General features: G+C 39.9%; 2 protein-coding genes across 3 annotated transcripts in view; both read left to right on the top strand.

Moving 5' to 3' along the window:
- Window positions 1-16113, top strand: part of SLAMF1 (signaling lymphocytic activation molecule family member 1) — a 39723-nt gene extending 23610 nt beyond the window's left edge. For both annotated transcript variants that reach the window (XM_004448395.4, XM_004448393.4), the window contains 3 exons: window positions 3766-3839; window positions 11843-11995; window positions 13521-16113. In XM_004448395.4, coding sequence (XP_004448452.1) covers window positions 3766-3839; window positions 11843-11995; window positions 13521-13571 — 278 coding nt within the window. In that variant the 3' untranslated portion in view covers window positions 13572-16113. The remainder of the gene's footprint in view (window positions 1-3765; window positions 3840-11842; window positions 11996-13520) is intronic.
- Window positions 1-22217, top strand: part of LOC101428943 (intelectin-2) — a 399980-nt gene that overhangs the window by 351258 nt on the left and 26505 nt on the right. The gene's annotated exons all lie outside the window — the stretch shown is intronic.

Raw genomic sequence — 22217 nt, 5'->3', positions numbered from 1 at the left:
AGCTAAGTGATTTTGCAAGGTGATCCAGTTGGTTAGTGGAGAAAAATAACTGTAACTATGTCTCCCAAATTCCAGTGTTCTTTCCACTGGGTAAGGTCCACTAGTCATCAGAAGGCAGCAGGGGGAATATTCTTTACTAAGATTTTAGAATAAATTCTGACTCACCTTGGAAAAACATGCTATTTGACAGGTAGCTTGGAAGTATGGAAGGTTCATCACCCAAGGTAGATGAAACCCAAGGCCCAATTTTTACCCTGAAGTTTATGTCTGTAGAGGTCATATCTTTTGTCCTCTCTCCCAAATTGTCCTATGAGTCAATATCTCAGGCCACTGTGCTCCCCTCAGTCACGTTGTCTAGCATCTGCCCACGCTGGAGTCAAAATGTCCTGCTCCAAGGCCAGGAAAGAAGCCCTGGCTGGCCTGCCATTGGTAAGGACAGAATTTGATGCAAATACCAAGCTAATGACTGATCTCATTCTTAAGTAGACCAACGTTCTTGACAGGTAACCTTCTCAGAAAAGTCTTACCTCAGCACTCTGGTGTTACTTTTGCTTATATAAGAAAATCTAGATCATAGGCTAGCCGCCTACTTCTGTCTTATTTCCTCCATCTAAGAGCCGGCTGGGGAGAGGATGGGGGTGTGTGAGTCAGACATAAATTGTGATGAGAACCTAAGAATGTGAGAGGAGTCAACCACATTTGATTTGGGTTATAAGGAAACAATGAGATACCAGAGATGAGAACCTTGAGGTCCAGAGAAATTAACTCACTCACTCATTAGGCAGTGAAGATGCTGGGATCCTAACCCGTGCTCTTTTTTATCTCAGATGGATGGATGGGTGGATGGATGGATGGATGGATGGAGAGATAGATAGATAGATAGATAGATAGATAGATAGATAGATAGATAGATAGATAGATAGATATGAATGATTCAGAGACAAATCTCTTCATGTAGGTGAGTTGACATCAATGTTTAAGTCTTATTGCCAGCAGAGGGCAGCACTGGGGGCATCTGGAAACAATACCTAGAGCAGGTGTAAAGTACTTTGAAGTCATGATAACACAAGGAACGTTAATGCTTCAGGAGAGAGCTGAAAAGGACATTAGACATTTTACACCCTCATTTTACAGTCATGGCAAGAAACAGAACCCACTGAGATAACATGATTTGTCCAATACTATGCAGCTAAGGAGGGTTAGAATGTAGATGTCCTGATTCTAAGCCCTTGATCTGTTCCTTTAGACCCTAAGGCCTTGCTGAATTTGGGCTGAGTTGAGCTGGTTTCTGAAAACCTGTTCTTGCACTGGGAAAAAAATATAGACTAAATTACCTTGATTCAGTGATATTTTTTAGAGGCAATGGTCACCCTCACTTTTTCCATCTGTTTGACCCCTTAGGCATCTCCCCAGTTCTAAATTTCAGTCTGAGCTGATCTGAAGTCTTTGAGGACTTGCATCCATCCTCTACTCTATTTCAATCCTCTACAGCACAAAGACAAAGCTTTCTAACTGCAAACTCATGTGGATTTGAACGAAAACGTCTCAGCTTGCAGCTCCTCTGTTAGCTCCAGTTGCCTCTGATCACACCCAAGCCTAACCCTCCACACACCACACATCACATACCACACACACTTATTCCTCAGTTAGGACCAACCCTGAAGAAAAAGGTGACGTTGGAACCCCCAGGCACTCCATGTCCACCCTCCACACAAGAAAATCACGTGTTTACTTTCCTTGAATTCATTTAGCTTCCCTAGTGTCTTTCCATCACTGCCTTTCTCGAATCACCCTCATGCGGCACACTTCACCTTCGCCACATGCCTACTAAGCGTTCCCTGCCAAATAAAACTATACCTCTCCTAAATACTATTCCCTCAGAGACATTCTCCCAGTTTTCTAAGAGGATAAATTAATTTGTGCTAAAGTATGTCTACCCTAAAGACTTTCGATGATTTCCTCTGGGCCAAGCTGCCATGCCTCTGCCTGGTCTCTACAAGAACCCTCTTTAGGCCTCCATGCTTGAGACTGTTACTTTCCCAATATCCTTCTCACTGCTTCTCTCTATATATGCAAACATGCAGCATTAGAAAAAACTGTGCGAGCATGTCCTCAATGTATTTTAAGTAAAGATATCAAGTTAGAGAGAAAAGTGTATAGAATGACACCATTTGTGTAAAAAAAAAAAGTGTAAATACAGCAAATGTCCAAAATTGTGATACCCACTCGCCATACATGGCTATTTAAATTAAATTAATTAGAATTAAATAAAATTTAAAATTGAGTTTCTCAGTTGAATTAGCTACATTTCAAGTGCTCAGTAGCAACCTGTGGCTTGTGGCTACTGTATTAGATGGTGCAGATACATTTCCATCATTGCAGGAAGTTCAGTTGCACAGACCTGATAAAAATAGTTACTTCTGAGAATGGGATTGGGTTGGTTAAAGGGGAACTTTATATACTTCTTTAAAATTTTAATTTTTATAATGAGAATGAATTACTTCTATAATTTTTCCACTTTTTTATTGTTTTTTTTTGAAGATACATAGATCACAAAAAGTGTTACCTTAAAAAATATAAGAGATTCCCACATATCTCACCCCCCACCCCCACCTCCACTTCTCCCACATCGACAACCTTTTTCATCATTGTGGCACATTCATTACATTTGGTGAATGCATTTTGGAGCACTGCTGCACCGCATGGATTATAGTTTACATTGTAGTTTATACTCTCCCCCAGTATATTCAGTGGGTTATGGTAGGATATATAATGTCCAGCATCTGTCCTTGAATATCATTTAGGACAACTCCAAGTCCTGAAAATGCCCCCACATCACATGTCTTCTTCCCTCTCCCTGCCCTCAGCAACTATCGAGGTCACTTTCTCCACATCAATGCTACAATTTCTTCCATTACTACTCACAGTAGTTCCACAGTAGAATACCAATAAGTTCACTCTAATCCATATTTTATTCCTTGATCCTGTGGACCCTGGGATGGTGATGTCCACTCTACCTCTATATCATGAGGGGGCTTAGATCCCACATGGTTGATGGATGTGATTCTCCTGCTTGGAGTTGTTCTATAATTTAAAAAGAAAACCTTTTTTTTTTTTTAAACTGGCTAAAAAATAAAAGTAAATGTTCTGCAATTTATTAATTTCCAGAAATCCTAGGTGCTGAGCAAAATTTCCAGATGGTGAGCAATAGAATGACATTGTAGTTTTGCTATACAGATAGCCTCAGGTCGATCATCCCTCCTCCACACTCTCCTGCCTTCCCCCTAAGTCTCACAGAAACAATAAAGTGAGAACGCTGTGAGCAAAGTGCTAGCTGCTAAAGAATACAAAAGAGGCAGAAGTAACTCTCCCTGCCTCAGAGAATTATGAGAATCTCATATTAGAAGACCAGATAGGCACATCAAACAATGGAGATTAAAATAATTGAATACAGCACAAATGAGAATAACACTGAACACATATTGGGTATGTACTATGTGCCAAGCACTGTTCTGAGAACTTTACAAGTGATATCTCATTTCATGAAATTCCATTTCACAGATAGGGAAATAGGTCCAGAGAGACCAATAACCTGCCATATAGAAACTGTGCAGGGGGTGAGACTCAGTGCTTTATCCCTATGAGCACAAACTGGTGCTCTTGGGGAAGGTGGGTAAGCAACAAGGAGTGGAGACAAGTTAGACCTGAGCAAAGATCCATACTGGGGATCAGAGGAAGACAACCACTATGGTTTCTTTTCCCCAGGTGAAACAGACCAATTACAGCCAACAGTGGAAGCCAAAAGCTTTACAATCTACGCCCAAGTCCAGAAATCAGGGGTAAGTCCTATAGCTTTTTTTAAAATCTGGGGTGGACTTGTCATGCTCCCCATAGGATCTGTGGCTCTGCATGAGTTCTCGAGTGAAGGAAAATAAGGAACCAGAAATCAAGAACAAGAGCTCTCCTGGAGGAGACACTAAACTTCAGTATCAGATAAGACTATTTATTATTTGAAAAAATGGCAAATACTGTATAATCTTCTGCTCCTTCATAGTAACAATGAAAAATTAGGAACCTAAAAACACATGACGCATGTATAAAACCCCCTCCAGCCCTGGCATTCTAGGAGTCTGATGTTCCACACTGCCAAATTCTCTCCTCTTGAAAATGGCTCAAGCTTGAGGAGAGAGGAAAGGGTTGGAAAGGCTATTGTGTGACACGGTTGGCCTGATTGGAGTCTAGGAGTTTGGAAAGTACCTAAAAGCAAAGAAGGAGGATCTTGAGAATTCTGGCTAGTGAGTGACCGACGAGATGGAAGACAGTATGTAGGCTGATAGAGTGACTGCTGGGCTTAAAGACAGAAAAAAACTGGTGGCATGGTGAAACTGCAGAACAGATATGCTAGATATGCTAGACATAAACAGACGATTGTGGTTAGAGAGGAAGATATTGTAACTTTTTGGACATGAAACAACTCTAAGTGATATAAAGGCAGAATCCGGCCATTCCGAGAGTCTGGGGAAACAATTTCAAGTAAAATATGTGAAGGTAAAGTCAGCTTTGATAAGTACTTTGGAAAATTGCCTCAGATAACAATAAATCCATTTCTGATGATCTGGAGATGGACTTTTGGGCAGAGGTCTTCTTTTGACTGTGCCATCCCCCGCCCTGTGCCTTGGAGAGATTATGGCACAGTCCATTGCAGTGACTGAGAACTAAGCTCCATTTAGATATATGAGAGTCCCAAGAGCACCTTCTTCCATTCCTCCACCCCCACCCCAAGATGCATTTACACGTATAATGTTGTGGAAGCAGAGAGATTCAATGATCGCGTATTGAAGGCCAGGACTCAGGAATATTCTTAAGAAGGAAAAATTATATTATGACCGGCCAGGCCCGGGGACTCCTGTCTAAAAAGCCGAGGCCTGAATAGGATTTCTGGGTTCCTTTTATAGAGTGGATGTAGGAGCTGGGAGTCAAACGGTGCTTTTATGAAAAAAGAACCTTTCTTTGTTAGTTTCTTAGAATTTTAAGTGTTTGTCTGAGTACCAGATAGGTTTTAAATTAACATATCCCCCACATTTCAGGTAAACTTGAATTAACATATCACCTATCCTCCAGGTAAGCTTGAAATTGACATATCGCCCACATTCCATCTGGATGAAACTTTGAATACACATTCAGTGTACATTCTTTCTGAATATTTAAAGACTATAGGGCCTATATTACTTAATTGGCTTTCTAGAAACTAGGAACACTTGGATACAGAATTAGATAACTTTGAATTCATGCAAAGGCTATTTTAATAGGAAACTAGGTTTATTTTTACCACGGTGCCATCACTGTCTACTCTATCCTGCTAGCACTCCCTTTTTTTTTGTTAAGAAATATGATGTACAAAAATTGTACAAAACATAAATGACAGTTCAATGAATTATCCCTAAGTGTACATATTTATATTTGGTAAGTATTCCCTTTTTGTTTCTTTTCAAGAGTTTTGACATATTCCTGACTCTTTGCATTTTCATATATACTTTAGAAACAGATCAACTTATCAAGTTCCAGAAAAAGAAAAAATCTTATTAGGATTGCATTGAATCTATAGATCTATTTAAGGAGAAATTTCATCTTTTTGCATTGGGTCTTCCAATACCATAAAACAACCACCTAGATCAAGGAACAGAACATTGTTAGCACTTCCAGAAGACCTCCTTGTGCTTCTTCCCAATCACCAATACCTCACCTCATCCCAAAGATAACTACTATCCTAATTTATAAAAATGTAGTTTAGTTTTCTTTCTTTTTGAACTTAATAAAAATGGAATCCTTCAGTATTTTTCCTCTTGTATCTGTTTTCTTTTGCTCAACATTATCTTTATGAGATTCCCACCTATCTAAGTTTAAGCCTAGGGCTCTTATTTTCATTGTTTTTTAGAATATCAATATGTGAATACACCACAATGTACGTATCCAGTTGACTATTGATGGGCATTTAGGTTATTTCCAGTTTGGGACTGTTATGAAAATTTCAACCATAACCATTTATATGCATGTCTCTTGGTGGATATGCGCACGTATTTTTGTTGGGTATATACCTAGAAGTAGAATTGCTGTGTCATAAAGTAAGCATATCCTCAAGTTGACTAGATAAGGCCAAACTATTTTCTAAAGTGGGTGTACCAATTTACTTTTCTATCATCATCATGAGAGTTCCATTTGTGCCACATTCTCATCAAAACTCAATGTTATCATTCTTTCTAATTTGAGCCATTCTGTTGGATGTGTGCTATTATAGTTTTATTTTTGCATCTCTCTAATTATTAAGGAAGTTGAACAACTTCCTGTATATTTTTTGGCCATATTAATATCCTCTTTTTAAAATGCCTGTTAAATCTCTTGCTCATTTTCCTTTGAGTTTCAGGCTTTAGTTAATGGATTAGTAGGAACTTTATATATTTTGGGTCTGAGGCCTTTGGCAGTTATATATGCATCAAATACCTTCACTTTTTCTGTAGCTTTCCTTTGCAATTTCTTAATGGTACCTTTTGATAAAAAGAAGGTCTTAATTTTAATGTGGAATAATTTATTAATATCTTCTTTATAGTTAGCATTTTTGTATTCTACTTGAGAATTTTTTTCTTATTCCAAGGTAATGAAAATATTCTCCTATCTTCTAAAAGCTGTATGGTTTCTCTTTCACATTTATAAATGTTATATGCCTGTAAAGGTTTCTGGGGGTATGGTCTAAGAGGCTCAGTTTCATTTTTTTCCATCTGGATATCCTATTGACCACTTATTGAAAAGATTGTCCTTTCCCCATTGCCACATCACCTTCATCATAAATCAAAGATTCATATTTGTGTGGATCTATTATGAGGTTCTCACCTCTACTTCATAGGTATGTTTGTTTATCCCTGTACCAGTACCATACTGTCTTGATTATAGCTTTATCATAATTTTTTATATTTGTTAAGGCAAGCCTTCCTACCTTGTTATTGTTCTTCAGGAGTTCTTGGACATTCTTGGTCCTTTGCCCTTTGCATTTTCATACATGTTTTAGAATCAGGTTAACAACCTCCCCCCAAAAAAAAATCCTACTGAGATTTTAATTGGGACTGCATTGACTCTGTAGATCAGTTTAAGGAAAATATACCTCTTTATAGTATTAAGTCTTTTAATTCACAAAAATGGTATATCCCTTACTTTATTTAGACCTTTAATTTCTCTAAATGATGTTTTCTGCATAAGAGGACTTATGCATCCTTCATAATTTATTACTTTGTATTTGATATTTTGGGATACTATTTTCAATATTATCTTTCAAAAATGTCTAGTTTCTGTTTATTCTTGACAGATAGAAATATAATTATTTTTTGTAAAGGGACCTTGTATCAGCAACATTGCTAAACTCATTTATAAATTCTTGTCATGTATCTACAGATTATTTGGATTTTCACTGTACACAATTTATCATCTGTGAAAAATTACAGTTTTAGTTTTTTCATTTCCAAGCCACAGATCTTCTCTTCCTTTTTCTTGCCCTTTAGTACTGGCTGGTACATCTCTCACAATGGTGAGTAGAACTGGTTATAGTGGCATCCTTATATGGTTCCAAACTCTTTTTAAAAAATTAACAACTTTCTTCCAAATCCACAAAAATAAAAGAACAGAAAAAGGCAGCTCAACAAGTTATGGAAACATTACTCCTAAAAAGTTTCTCTTCAGGCATGTTTATCTCATCTAAGTCCAACTGTTATTCTTCTAGTGTTATTCTTCTAGTGTTCAGAATGATACACAGATGAACACAAATTAGTTAAATGGCAAAATCAAGGTCTCCTTATTAATGAAAAAAAAGAAGAGAAAAAAATGCTCAATTGTATTTATATCCCACAAAACCAAATTCCATATGCTTTTTTTACACTTAGAATTAGAACTTTGTTTTTGCTACAAAAACATGACAATGTTGTTGTTAACTGTAGTCCATAAATTACATTAGTTATATTTTTCCCATATATCACCACATTTTAACACCCTGTAGTAGAACAATTCTCATCTACTTCCAAAATTGTTATACATTCCCAATATTATTCTGTAGCTATCTTCCAACTAACATTAATCTCTCTAGACAACTTGTTTCAGCCACAATCACATCCATAAATCAAGTGTTTGCTACATTCATATAATGTTACCACGTATTTTACATTTGACTTTATTAAACATTCTACATATATCCAGCATCTTTTTCCCCTTCTCATCCCACATTCCAGTTCCTACCAACATGCACTTAAAAGGAAGTCTTTCAGTATCTCACCATTAAGTATGATATTCACTGAAGACTATTTCTAGCTGCCTTTAAGAATTTTCCCTTTTATCCCTGATTTGCTAAGATATTTTTAACCATGAATTGATGTTTGATTTTATCAGCACTCTTTCTGCATCTTTTGAGATAATCTTATGATTTTTTCCCTCATTTATCTGCTACTATATCAAATTACATTAACTTACCAAGTTAAACTAATTTTGCATTCCTAGAATAGATGCAATTTATTCTGGCCCTTTAAAATATTTCTGTATTTTATTTGCTAATATTTTGCTGTTTTTTAAATTTTATTTATGTTTCTGAATAAAATTGACCTATAATTTTTCTTACTTATAATGCACCTGTGAGGTTTTGGTATCAAGATTATGCTAACTTCACAAAGTGAGTTGGAATGTGTATTAGTTTCTTAGGACTGCTGTAAAAATTACCACAAACTTGGTGGTTTAAAACAACAGAAATTTATTCCCTCACCATCCTGGAGGCCAGAAGTCCAAAATCAAGGTATCAACAGGGCTATGTCCTCTCTGAAGTCTCTAGGGGAGAATCCTTAGTTGCCTCTTCCAGCTTCTGTGGCTCCAGGCAATCCTTGGCATGTCTATGTGTCTTCACCTTTTCTCTCTTTTATAAGGACCCTTGTCCTTGGAAGGATGATCTCATCTCAAGATCTTTGCCTTAATTACTTGTGCAAAGGCCCTTATTCTGAATAAGGCCACAATTCAACCCATAAGAAGGCATATTTCTACTTTTTTATTCTCTGGAAGTGTTGGGGAAGGCTGGATGTTATTTCTCCCCTTAAGTATTTGACAGAATTCATTGACAAAACTAACTGGGCCTAGAATTTCTTTGAAGGATTTTTTAAATTGTATTTTCATTATTCCATTTTCTTCTCCATTAGGGTACTAGTTAATGTTTTCTATTCTTTTCGTGGTTACCCCAGAAATTATGAAAAACATCCTTGTCTTATCAAAGTCTAATATTCCTCTCTTCCTGGACAGTGCCAGGGCCCAATTATACTTTGACTCCACTTAAATCCTCCCGATGTATGTGCCCTTTTGTCAGTATTTAAATTTCTTGTTTATTTTCATCATGCAAGGCATTATTGTTTTATGCATCGATATGCACTTAGACTGACCCACATCCTTCCCATTTACTTTTTTTCTTATTATCAGTGCCTATGTAATAGTACTATTAAAGTCTGTAACAGCATAGACCATTATTCAAAAATTACCATCTCCTTTTTTTTCTATACAACATCATCATAAAGATAATAATAACATGGAAAAATATTTAGTAAATGTTTACTATCTGCTAGGGAAGTCTTCTAGGTCTTGTCAGACTGTCTGTCTTGCACAGTTCCAAAGGAGCACCATTCACAAAGAATATGTGAGACTAATGTCCCTTGAGTTGCTTGTACATGATGCTCCCTAGAGTTGTACAAATCAGTGGCCCTAAATGAAAACAACAAGATACCAAAGTGGATTAAATGTTTACAATTATTTTTTTTTTAATGTAGACCTGGATAAAAAACCTGAATGGAAATATAACCACATGCTAGCCATGTTGTGTTGATAGGACTATAGATGATATTCTTTAGTCTCTCTTTTCTCCTCTTTAAAGCCTCTTAACTAAATATTAAAAGGAAAAGTTATTTCCTCCTCCCCCTATTTCGAGTCAGATCATACTTAAGTCTTCTCAAGAAAGAACACAGGCAGGGAAGAGTTGCATCTTTTATAAACTGCTGGCAGAGTCTCCTCATCCTTTTCAATGTTGCCAGAAATTCTTCCTTAAATTAAAATTTTCCCGAAAATAGAGTATCCAAGAATTGTATGGGATATTGAAAAATCATCTTTTTGAACCACCAGCTACTGCTTGAGTTATCTTCTCCAACAATACTTTCAAAGTTTTGGCTAGCCCCTTTTTACTAAAGTCTGGTCTGTGGACATATAGCATTAGTATCGCCTGGAATCTTATTAGAACTGGGGGGTTTCAGGCCCCATACCAGATCTTCTGAAATAGAACCTACCTTTTAGCAATGTCCCCAGGTAATTCATTTACACATTAAAGTGTGAAAAGCACGTTGTGGAGTACTTCCAGGGGTGAGGAACTGATTGCGTTCCAGGACAATTCATTCCATATTTGAGGGCCTTTTACTATTAGAAAGATCTTCCTTTTGTTAACCCAAATCATTTCTATGAAAGTCCAGTTTGGTTTGAACTGAAGGACTCTACAGAACAAATTTAATTCCTTTTTTACATGGCAATTCATCAAATATATGAAGAAAGATTACACCCCACCTTGAGTCTTTTTTTCTCCAGCAAACTTTTCTGGTTCCTTAAACCTTCTATCAGATGACAAGATTCCAAGTGCTCTCCCAACAAAGCACATGTTCTATAGTTTTGATTCTTACTCTGTATCCAGAGAAAGTAGAAAGAAGCATTATCCTTTACCAGCAGTCCTAAAGTGTGTTGAAATGATGACTCCCTGACATGAGTTATGCCATCTCCATCATCTTGGGATGTGGTCTCAGTTTACCCCTGCAGTGATTCTGTCCTAGTATTATGTATTTGAGTTCATTCAGTCATGTCAACAAATGTCAACTGAAAGTTGTTGTTTTTTTGTACACAACACTGTACTGTGGGGAATGCAATGGAAGATAGGCTATTTCTCTCTATAGAAATTTACAGTCTGTTTGGAGAAATGACAAGTAAACATAGCAGAATATTTCAAATGTAGGATATAAGTAAGTGCCATAATGCATGAATTAGACTTTAAATTCCTGAGGAACTTAAGTAAAGGATAAATCATCATAAATTAGAGCAACCAAAGAAGAGTATGATGGAGAAAGCATGCAATTTAAGTCAAAATGCCTTAGGGGGACTCTTGGCTTTGATACTTCTTACATGTATTCATTAGGAAAGTACCCAAGATTTTAGAGCTTTAGCTATTTCATCTGTAAAATGTGAGTAACAATAGTATTTGACATATAGAGTCCTTGTGAGGCAAATAAGAAAATGTGTGAAGAACTTCGTGAATGTTAACATACTTATGTATGTGCTATTATTAAGTTCAATAGTTAGGAAGGAGAAAGAAGTTACAAGATCCATGTTAGAGTGAGAAAGGGAAGAACATCAGTACAGGGATGGAAGGAATTCTGCTGTAGCAGAGTGATATGAGCGAGACACACTAAATACTATGGAGATCCCACCCCCTCAGCTGCCCTCGTAAGAGTTGCACCAATTTTGGTTCAGGATGAGGACAGCCTTTAAAACAGCTGGGAAATGCTTAAAATGAATGAGGCTGCCTTTCGAGGTCATGGGCTGCCAGATGTCATTAGGGAAGACGAAGCAAAGCCTGGAGAATTGTGTTCCATGGATGCTGGGGGGAGAGTTCCCACCTGGGAAGAAGATTGGACCACATGACCTTTCTATTTCAATGCCTTTTGAATTCGTGCTTCTCCCAGGGCAGAACTGATGGGACAGAGCTCTCTGCTCAGTTAATCTGCTTTCTTTGATTCTTTTGTAGCCTCTTGAGAATAAAACTGACACCCTGTCAGCTCAGGACCCCTGCACCACCATCTACGTTTCTGCCACAGACCCAGGCCAAGCATCTGCCCCAGCATCTGCCCCAGCATCTGTCCCAGCATCTGTGCCAGCATCTGTCCCAGCGTCTGTCCAGGTGAGGAATCTTACTGTCCCTCTTCTCTGTAGAGAGGGGATGGGTGGAGGAGGGGAATGGGAAGCATCTCTGTAGAGCTGCATAAAACAGATTGAAGAGTTCTGAATGGGGACGGTAGGCCACAGCTTGCAGGCAGCAAGGAGCATCTTGGCCTTGGGCGAAGTGCTTCTGTGAAACCACCCGCTCCATCTGTTCACATAGGGTCACAGCTCGCTCCCTACTCTTGCTTGTTTCACTGGAAATTGTCCAAGGACCATATCAGAATTGGATGGCATTCTGAAAAATAGAGATTCCTGGCACCTTCCTTCCAGGATTTTGTTAATCAGAATATCTAGGAATAGTACCTAGAAACTTACACATTTTAAAAAACACATCAGAGGTGATTCTGATGCACACTTAACTTTCAGAATCACAGCTTGAGTCCAGCAGTTCTCAACTCCAGCTGCATAACAGAATCACCAGGTGAGCTTTATAGAAATGCTCGTGCCTGCATTCTGGTCAGCTCTGTTTAATCAGAATATTTAGGGATGGAGCTCTGCAGAGGTATTAATCCTAGAGGAGAATATATAGTGTGGCACGGAATGAGACTTGCCTACTATAAATGCATTGCAAGATCAGCATGGACTAAATTTACTTCTGCCAGGAATCTTTTCTTTCACTAAATGGATGGAAATAAATTCTGGGCTGAAATCCTGGCTCCAGTTGAGTTAAACTAAATAATGAATTTTTTTAGGAAAGTAACCAAAAATAAAAGACCACAGAAATATCTACCATCTATCCCTCTTCTTCAAAGCTCCTATAGTACACACAACCCAGATATGCCTGGGTGGGCACCCTGTCTTCATCTTGTTCATTGTCCTATCTAAGGGGGAATTTGAAACACAAATCTGACTTCATAGGCTTTAAAAATATATATAGATTTTCACCCACTGAAGTTTTCTTGGGGGAAGAACAGGATCTTATATTTCAAACTTTACAGTGAAATCACTTAAATTCCTCTATTCTATCTCCTTTTTCCTCTAAACCACCTCTTTGAGAGGCCTGTCCCCTCAATCATCAAACCACCCCTCCCCCACTCCCACCTGCACCACTTCTCCCCTCCCCTACAGGTCTCACTAGTCCTTTTTAACATTCAACAGTTTAAACCTCTCTCAGCTTCTCCAAATTGTACCACACATCTAGCAGCAAAATGAATGATGTTCCTTACAATGCAAATTTAGGAAGGGGACAAAAAGGGAGCAGGTGCTGGTGGCGGACCTCAGCTCTCTTTGGGCAGGTGTGCCCGCCTGCCTGATGACCTGCTTATGCTGAAAAGGGAGCTGTAGTCTTTGTCGAGGGCGGGACAGGCATCTGGGGACCTGAATTCTACCTCCAGCCATGTCCCACCTGAGATGGACCCTGAGCCAGTCCTTGGGCCACCCGATACGTGAGACCTTTTCCTTGTCCTAAGCAGTGCTGCTTCCATCTGCAGCCTGTGAATCTAGCATATGGTCCCTCTGCTCACAGACTTCTGCTTTGCCACCAGGAGCCAAATTCCATCACAGTCTATGCCAGTGTGACTCTTCCAAAGAGCTGACATCTTGGACTCAGTGAAGGGACTTTCTGAAGGAAATGGAAGAACCAGACTAAACACTGAGCTTGGCCCCAGGCCCCACGTTCCCGGTGGCACACCTGGACCCTTCTCGGATCAACTCCCTGGTAACGTTCCTTCCACATCCACCTGCGAAATGGGCAAGGACGTGAGGCTTCCCGAACACTTACCCTGCTCTGCGGTGGACATACGCATGGAATAAAGAGTGACTTGCCATAGCTTTCCATCTCTGAGGGGTACACGAAATGGATGATGTGAGTCCAGTGAGTCCAGATGTCTGGGCATCTTGTTCTTTGCCAGGATTGGATAATAAAGGCCAAAGTCAGAAAGCCAGAACATCTAGTATTTATCCCAGACCACCAGCCACAAGGTCTGAAAAGTTTACATTTTGCTGATCCTGACTACCGTACTGAACTGATCAAAGCTCTGTGCCTCCATTTCTCTCTGTGGAAGGGCAATGAAGGGTGAATTCCTTATTATATGTAAAGCACTCTGAGGTTATTGCATAAAAGAAACTAAGAGAGTATTTTATTTGAAAAACCCAGAAGCTAAAGTGTCAATAAACTGACAGAATGACTTTGGAGTCTCTGAAATTTGAATACTGGAAGGAAAACCATCTGAGAAAGTATAAATCTGTGCAAATGACATTCAGTTTTAAAGACAAGTGGCAAGTGTTTAGTGATGGGTGTTACAGATGAACTTGTCCAAGGGTGATTTTTCACTTCCCCAAAGAGTTTTTAAATCCTAGTTCTCTGTTTACTTGCTTAAACTACAAATGTGGAGCGTCAGCTAAAATTTTCTCAACCTGATTCTGAACCATTTTCAGATCCAAGGCCTCACGTGGTATTGAAAGTCAGTGTCTCTTCTAGACTCTTCCTACTCCCTCATTCCTCTCCTCATGCTAAATTTATCTTGGAGCAGAAGATGAAGGTATTTTAGCCCAACAATTTCAAATTATTGAACTCTTAGTACCTTAGGTTGCAGGCTACAGACAGGAAGTTTTTTTTTAGCAAAGTCCAATTTTCTCCCCATTCTTTGCTTTCATACAGATCCTTTTCAATATAAGCTCCTCTTTTTTTATGTAGGTTCTTGTATAACCTTAGTGAACACTTTAAGAAATAACCAAATATTTTACAATTGCATAACAAGGGTCATACTGCCTTTTACCCTAATGGCTCTATTCATTCTTTGACATTTTAGTTTTTGTTGTTGGGGTGCATTCCACTTCCTGGTACTAACTTCTGTAATAGGGTTCTTTGGTTGCACTCAAGAGAAACTGATCCTGAATTTTTTTTTTTACATAGGAAAGAAATCTATTGAAAATATATTGGCTGCTTCAAATAATTGTTAGGAGGTGCTACAAAACGATGCTTTGAAAATGATCAGCAAAAAAAAAAAGGAGACTAGGGTGTGGCTAGCCCAAATCACAAATCCAATCCAGGGATGCTGCTGCTGGGCCCCTCCCACAGCACTAGATACTGGGCACCGCTGCCTCGCTGCATCTGCTGGACCTGAAAACTCAATATAACCATTGTACTCGTGTCACCAAAATGAGTACTCCAGGGGCCCTCCTCCATCTTTTCATTTCTAGCTTCTAATTCAAAGGCTGGGACTGATTGGCCAATGCTAGGTCACATGTCCATGTTCTACCCCCAAGGAAGGCTTGTAATGGAATATCTGGCATTTTCTGCTTTATAGTGGTTGGTGTTCCCTGCCTCTTATTAGAGAATTGCCCCAAACATAGGAAGGGAGGTTCAGATGCTGGGCAGCCAAAAAAACTATAAGTGTCCATTATATCATCCTTGTATAACCTTAGGTTCATGAGCTGTCTCTTATCAAAAACTACAGAGCTGTTCACAGAGATTTGTGAGTGCTGAGGTTATGAGCATTCACTCCTTCACTACAACTCACATTGGGTCCAGCCACTCAGGTCCCAACACTTGGGCCTCTCCTGTGGCAGAATTCTACCTGATGGAAGGGCAGAAACAAAGAGGGAAAGAAGAGGCTATCCCCTCAAAATTCCCTGAACCCATGGGCCCAAGACCTCACTGGAGATCCTCCCCTGAATGCCCATTTGACATATGTCCTACACCACCAGGCCTGGATTCACATGGGAAAGCAGAGAAACTCTTCAGAGTACTCTCTTCCTGCTCTTCAGTTTTCTCCAAACAGCACTATGGATGAGCTGCAGCTTTATTTTTCTAGGGCTTAAAAAGAAAACTGATACTTTAGAGTCTGGATTCCCCGTGGTTCTTCTCTAATGTTGGTTTCTTCTGACAGAGCATGTTTGTATTCTGGAGAACTTTGGAAGAACAGACCCTTTCTCAGTTTTAAGGGCTGATGTTCTGCGATACAACTGGGTATAGTCCTGGGCCTTCTTAGGGTGCTTACTCTAACACACAACTGGGGCATGACTATTAAATGGTGTATGCTGTCCGAGAAACCACTAATTATAATGAGGTAATTCTCCTCCTAAAGTTTATGTTTCTATCCCCTTGAAATGAATAAATCACAACCAATCCATCAAGGAAATTGCATTTTTGTTTTGTGTTTCCTAGAGGACTCATAACATGGCATGGCATGAAACACTGACTAGCTTCATAGCCTAGTGTCTCTGTGGCTGTAGTTATAAAATGCTGAAGGTGGGCTGATTTTATTTGATAAGCTGTTAGGTTCCCCTTTTCCTAGGGAGTGGTCAAGGTTATCTCTGTGTCCTCTTTAACAAAGATCATGAATCACCCTCCAGGTGGAGAAGAGAATGGCTTTTGAAGGAGAGTTTGATTTTTGTTATAACCAGACAATCTCCTCCCTTGAATCTCTCCAGATTCCCCTTACGAAGCTCTGGAGCAGCATTCTCAACAGCAGCACTTTTGGCATTTGGGGGCTGGATAATTCTTTGTTGTGAGGGCATTCTGTGCTTGTAGGATGCTTAGAACAACTCTGGTCTCTACCTATAGATGAAAATGTCATATCTCCCATCCACATTGTGACCATCAAAAATTTCTCTAGACATTGCCAAATATCCCCTGAGAGAGCAAAGTCACTCCCGGTTGAGAACCACTACTCTAGAGAAACGCTGTCACTCCCACCCCCATCAGTTTTTAGTAGACTAATTATATGTCTTTCTATCAAGAAGGAGATCTATCAGAAATGTTATTTTGATAGTGGCCCCTCTGATCACATAAGCATGGCCCAACACCTACCAAAATACGCAAGGTTAGCTACACAAGAGAATCACCTGGGTAGCTTTTTAAAATACTGATGTCCACCCCCTACCTCAAACCCAAATGAATTCTGGGTTGAGGTCTATAAAACTACCAACCTAGAGGTATAGTTATAATCAGAAAGGATTTTGTGAAGAGTTCCACACAATAGCCACAAGAGGGTGATGAAGCAATATGGTCCACTCCAAGCCAGCATCCCATCCCCATCATCACATTTCTTGCATTTAAAGGATGTAGATTTAGCCATGGACTCATTAAAAGCAACTGGATTCTCATTCACTCACAACAGTTACAGGTTGGATGGAGAGTTGCCGTTTCCCCTTAGAGACAAGGAGGCCCAATGTGGATTTATGACCAACTCTAATCAAGTCTAGCTGCAATAAACTTATTTCACAGAAGACTCCTAATTCTACTCAATGCTTCATTCTTTCAATGAATAGTTATTAAGGCCCTTCTATGCATTAGAGTTTGTAATCCACTGAGGATATGAAGAACATAGGCATTTAAAATATTGTGACAGGTAGGTAACTTCATGATTCATTGTGCTATCTAGGACATAAAAGGATGGGAAGTGGATGTGGATCAAGAGATTGGGCTCCCACCTACCACATGGGAGGTCCTTGGTTCTATTCTCAGTACCTCCTAAAGAATACAGTGAGCTGGTGTGATGGGTAGACACAGCAAGCTGACACAACAAGAGATATAAGAAGTAAAACATAATGAGAGACACAACAAAGGAGGGAACAGAGGTGGCTGAACTGATTAGGATCCTCCCTCCCTTGTCAGAGGTTCCAGGTTCAGTTCCCCATGTTTCCTAAAAGAAATAAGGAAGATGAACAGACACAGCAAGTACAAATAATGAGGGGGTGGGAAGTGACAAATAAAAAAATAAATAAAAGGAGATGCTATTAGTAAATTACACTGGGACAACCAGTGGGAAAACCAGACTGTGTAGTTACCCTAATGACAGGGGTAATGAGGGGTCACCAGTAAACTCACAGGTTCCAACTCAGGCAGAAGTGAAAAGAAGCTTATTTTAGGTAAAAAGTTTGAAGTGACAACAGAAGTATAAAATTTCCAGGAAGTAGCCAAAGATGGGACACTACAGCTCAGAATGAAAAATAGAACCAAAATATGAGTGTTATTATCTTTATTGTAGTCAAATTTTGAAGCTGAGACTAGGTAGGAAAAAAAAGGTAGGTCAAGGGTAATGTTATACCCGCATGTAAAAGACAGAAGAGTTTAAAACACAGTGAATGGGAAGCAGATTTGGCTCAACTGATAGAGAGTCCACCTACCACATGGGAGGTCCAGGGTTCAACCCAGGGCCTCCTGACCCATGTGGAGCTGGCCAGTGTGCAGTGCTGATGCATGCAAGGAGTGCCGTGCCACGCAGGGGTGCCCCCCGTGTAGAGGCACCCCACACAAAAGGGGTGCGCCCTGTAAGGAAAGCCGCTCTGCACGAAAAAAAGCACAGGCTGCCCAGGAGTGGTGCCACACACACAAGAGAGCTGACACAGCAAGATGACACAACAAAAAAGAGACACAGTTTCCCAGTGCCGCTAACAAGAATACAGAAGAACACACAGCGAATTGACACAGAGAGCAGACAACTGGCAGGGGTGGGGGGAAGGGAAGAGAAATAAATAAAATAAATCCTTTAAAAAAATCATTTAAAAAAACACAACACAGTCAAGGAAGCCAGTAAGATCACTTGGTGTCACAGAAGGCAAGAGAGGAGATTCTAAGGAGGCTAAAACAATCACCTATATCATAAGAAGCTTTCAAAGGAAAAAGACGGCTCAGAAAGTAACAGGTAATAAAGAAGTGGGGATTGTGTGAAAAGATTTGGAAAATGAGGTGAGATGAAATAAGTGAAACTAAATAAAGTTTGTTAGGTTAAGTGAAGGATGGTATTTTTTCAAATTTCTTGCCATGGTACACAAAAATCCTTTGGAATCATATGTGATAAAGAATTAACTTTGCCCAGAAAGAGGTCTGGCATACCTTCAGTGCCTGGGAGGTAATCTCTAAACGCTTGGAGTCTTCTGCCTAATAGGAGCATCTTTTTCTTCATGAAGGCCTTGGGTCATGCCACATAGTCTATTCTAACAATATGATTTATAGTGGCAGCTTTGAATCATGTGGTTTTGGCTTGACCTCCAGAGGGTCTGGAAACTAAAGTTGGCCACCAAAGGCAGTCAACTATGTATACATGACGAAGCCCCAGTGTAAACTCTGAACGCCAAGGCTCAGGTGAGCTTCCTGTGTTGGCAATACTCTCTGTGTGTTGTTATGCATAGTTCCCAACAGAGATTAGCACTGCCAATTACTCTACTTGCAGAGGACAACTGGAAACTCCATGTATGGAACTCTCCCAGACTCTGCTCCATGCACCTCTTCCATTGACTGATTTTAATCTGTATCCTTTTGCTGTAATAAGCTGTGACAATGAGTATAACAACTTTCAGTGAGTTCTGTACTCCTGCTGGTGAATTATCAAACCTGAGAGTAGTGTTGGGGTCCTGTGAACTTGAAATTGTGCCAGAAGCGAGGATGATCTTGGGTACCCCTGAATTTGTAGTTGGTGTCAAAGTGAGGGTGGTTTTGGGTTCTTCCCTCTAATACTGCAGGTCATAAATTAAACATTTCTATTCATATAACTGTGAAGAGTCAGGTTCAGAAAAGACCTTAAAGATAGTCCTGAAGCAGGTCAGTAAGATAGGAAATTAAGAGACAGATCTGGAACCTGGCAGAGAGTCCACGTGGACATCAGTAATCCCCAAGATGGCTGCTAGAGGACCCCAGCCCCAAGATTCTGCTATCCAGAGCACAGACTTCTTCCTGAGAACAAGGAAAAGCCCTGGATGTTCCCTAGGAACTTTATCATTGGGTCATCACTAAGGGATTGATGAGCAAGGTAATCAATCAAAACAGCAAACAACTGGAACCCCTCCCTTGCCATTAGCAAAGGGGTAGAGTAATTTACAGTTTAAAAGCCAGGTACAAACCTGAGCACAGGCTCTCACCCTGCTCTTTTGCCTGTGGATCTGTCCTGTCCTCTGTGTTCACTTTCGCTAATTTTCCTCCACATGGGCACGCAAGTAAACCTGGGGATTTATAATCTATAATGGGGAATTGTAGCTTGTAAATCAGCCCTTTCCATCCCTTTTCACCCCCTTCCTCTCTACCTGGAACCCCTGCTCTGTTATTTTCTATTATTTTCTCCCATTTCTCTTCCCTCCCTACCTGAATAAATTACTGGCCTCACTTATCCGGGGTCCTGTTGAAATGCATTTCTGCAGCATAGCCAAGAACCTAGATAGAATCTGGTAACAATCCAGTCCATTTCTTGACCAAATTCCTTAATTTTCTCTATCACATCCCTGACATTGTAGCTTATGCTTTGCTATCTCTGGTGCGATGGGACATTCACTCTCTCAATAAGGTATAATATAGTCCTAGTTATTAGAAAGTTCTTTTTCTAATATAGTAAATACCCATTTTCCAATTGCAGCACCCTTCCATTCACCCTTCACCTGCACTGGTCCCATTCTTCTCTGCAGAGCTGAGTAAACTAAAATCTAACCCTTCTTCTATCTGAAAATCATCCAAACTTTTAAAGACATGGATTCTTCTCCTCAATGCCTATTGTCAACCTTCTTCTAATTAGTCTATGTTCTTTATAATAAATAAACCACCCTTTCTTCTCTTTTCCATTTTTTTGCCAGGTATTTGTGTATGAGTACGGGTGAAGTGAATTACAACTGTTTCACAATATGGACTAGAAAGAGTTCTTTTAAGGCTTAGTGCTCTAACTGGTGTGCACCTCCATCTCTGCATAGTATCTATCGAAGACTTGTCTGAAAATTTTGTTTGATGTCCCCTTGAGGGCTCTCTGGGGCCCCTAAGGAGGATTAACTATAGTATTATAGCAACTCTTTATTGCTGTCCTTGAGGAAGGAGGAATCTTAAATTGAAAGAATTTACTCTTAGCTTAGAGTTTAAGTCAACTGGAAAAATGAGGAATCAAGAAGGTCTGAGTGAAGTGTGAAAGGAAGATGGAAAAACTAAGCAAAAGAGTGGCAGGCTAAAACTGAATATATATTTTAAGTAATATAGCTTCATATACTTACAGAACTGGAAAGAACCTTAGCGTTCTCTTAATCTAACCCCCAGCCCAATGTAGGCAACCTGTTCACATGGAGGAACTTCAGCTAGTGTGACCTTCTGGTTTCTTTTCCACCCCTCACTCACCCCACCTCATGGGAGAAGAAGTGGATAAACTGTTTTGTGAGTTTGGGAAATGAAATTGAGCAAATGCAATTCAGCCCCTTCTGAGTTCTCTTAGAGCTTGCCTGTCTGCAGGAAATGTGTACTCTTGTCTTGCTAATACCTGCTCACAAGAGCAGACTGTCTCCATTTGGGAACTCTGGGGCAGTTGCCTAATCTTAGTGGTAATTGTTCCCCTCCTCCTTCTTCTTCTCTCCCCCACTCACCCCCCCATCATTATACTAATGATAGCCAACATTTATTGAGTGCTTTTTAAATGCCAGGCATTGTCCTGAGCACCAATCATGCATTAACTCACTTAAGGCCACATTTGTCAATCAGCTTTATCTATAATAGAGCTGATACTTTTTTTCTCCACCTATATAACTCTAGCTTGTCCCAAAGGTGATTCTTAGTGGCCATGGTGGCTGTTGAGGGTAGGGAGTGGGAGGAAGAGATGTGATTTGGGGGCATTTTGGGGGGTTGGAGTTGTCCTGGGTGGTACTGCAGGGACAGTTACCAGACATTGTATGTCCTCCCATGGCCCACTGGGTGTAATGTGGGAGAGTATGAGCTATAATGTGGACCATTGACCATGAGGTGCAGCGGTGCTCAGAGATGCATTCACCAAGTGCAATGAATATCTCATGATGATGAAGGAGATTGTTGTTATGGGGGGAGGAGTGGGATGAGGAGGGTGGGGGGTATATGGGGACCTCATATTTTTTGAATATAACATTAAAAAAATAAAGACAAAAAAAAAGAGGTGATTCTTAACTCAGGCGGAGAAAAAGAAGTATCACTTATTGGCCTCTCCCTAAAACTGCAATGCTTCCTCTAGCTCCCTAGCAAAGTATCCTCCAAAATTCCTCTGAACCCCTCCAACAGCAGTTTGACATGTTCCAGTTTTAGTGAGGTCCAGGTGGACAGTTGCTGTACATCAGAATCATTCCTCTTGAAACTTGCCTACTTTTATCCTGGTTCTTCTCTCTAAAATATCTCATTCCTCTTCTACATGGCAGTCTTTCAAATATCTGAGAATAGCTGTTATTTCATTGTCTATGTGATCAAGGGCAAGTCTCTTGAGTCCCCAGAATTTATGGCTTCACTAGCTAAAATGGGGTGGTGGGAGAGC

Source organism: Dasypus novemcinctus, chromosome 13 (assembly GCF_030445035.2).
Source record: "Dasypus novemcinctus isolate mDasNov1 chromosome 13, mDasNov1.1.hap2, whole genome shotgun sequence".
Lineage (NCBI taxonomy): Eukaryota > Metazoa > Chordata > Mammalia > Cingulata > Dasypodidae > Dasypus > Dasypus novemcinctus.
Note: the sequence above shows the minus strand (reverse complement) of the source record. Positions and strands in the feature narration are given on the sequence as shown.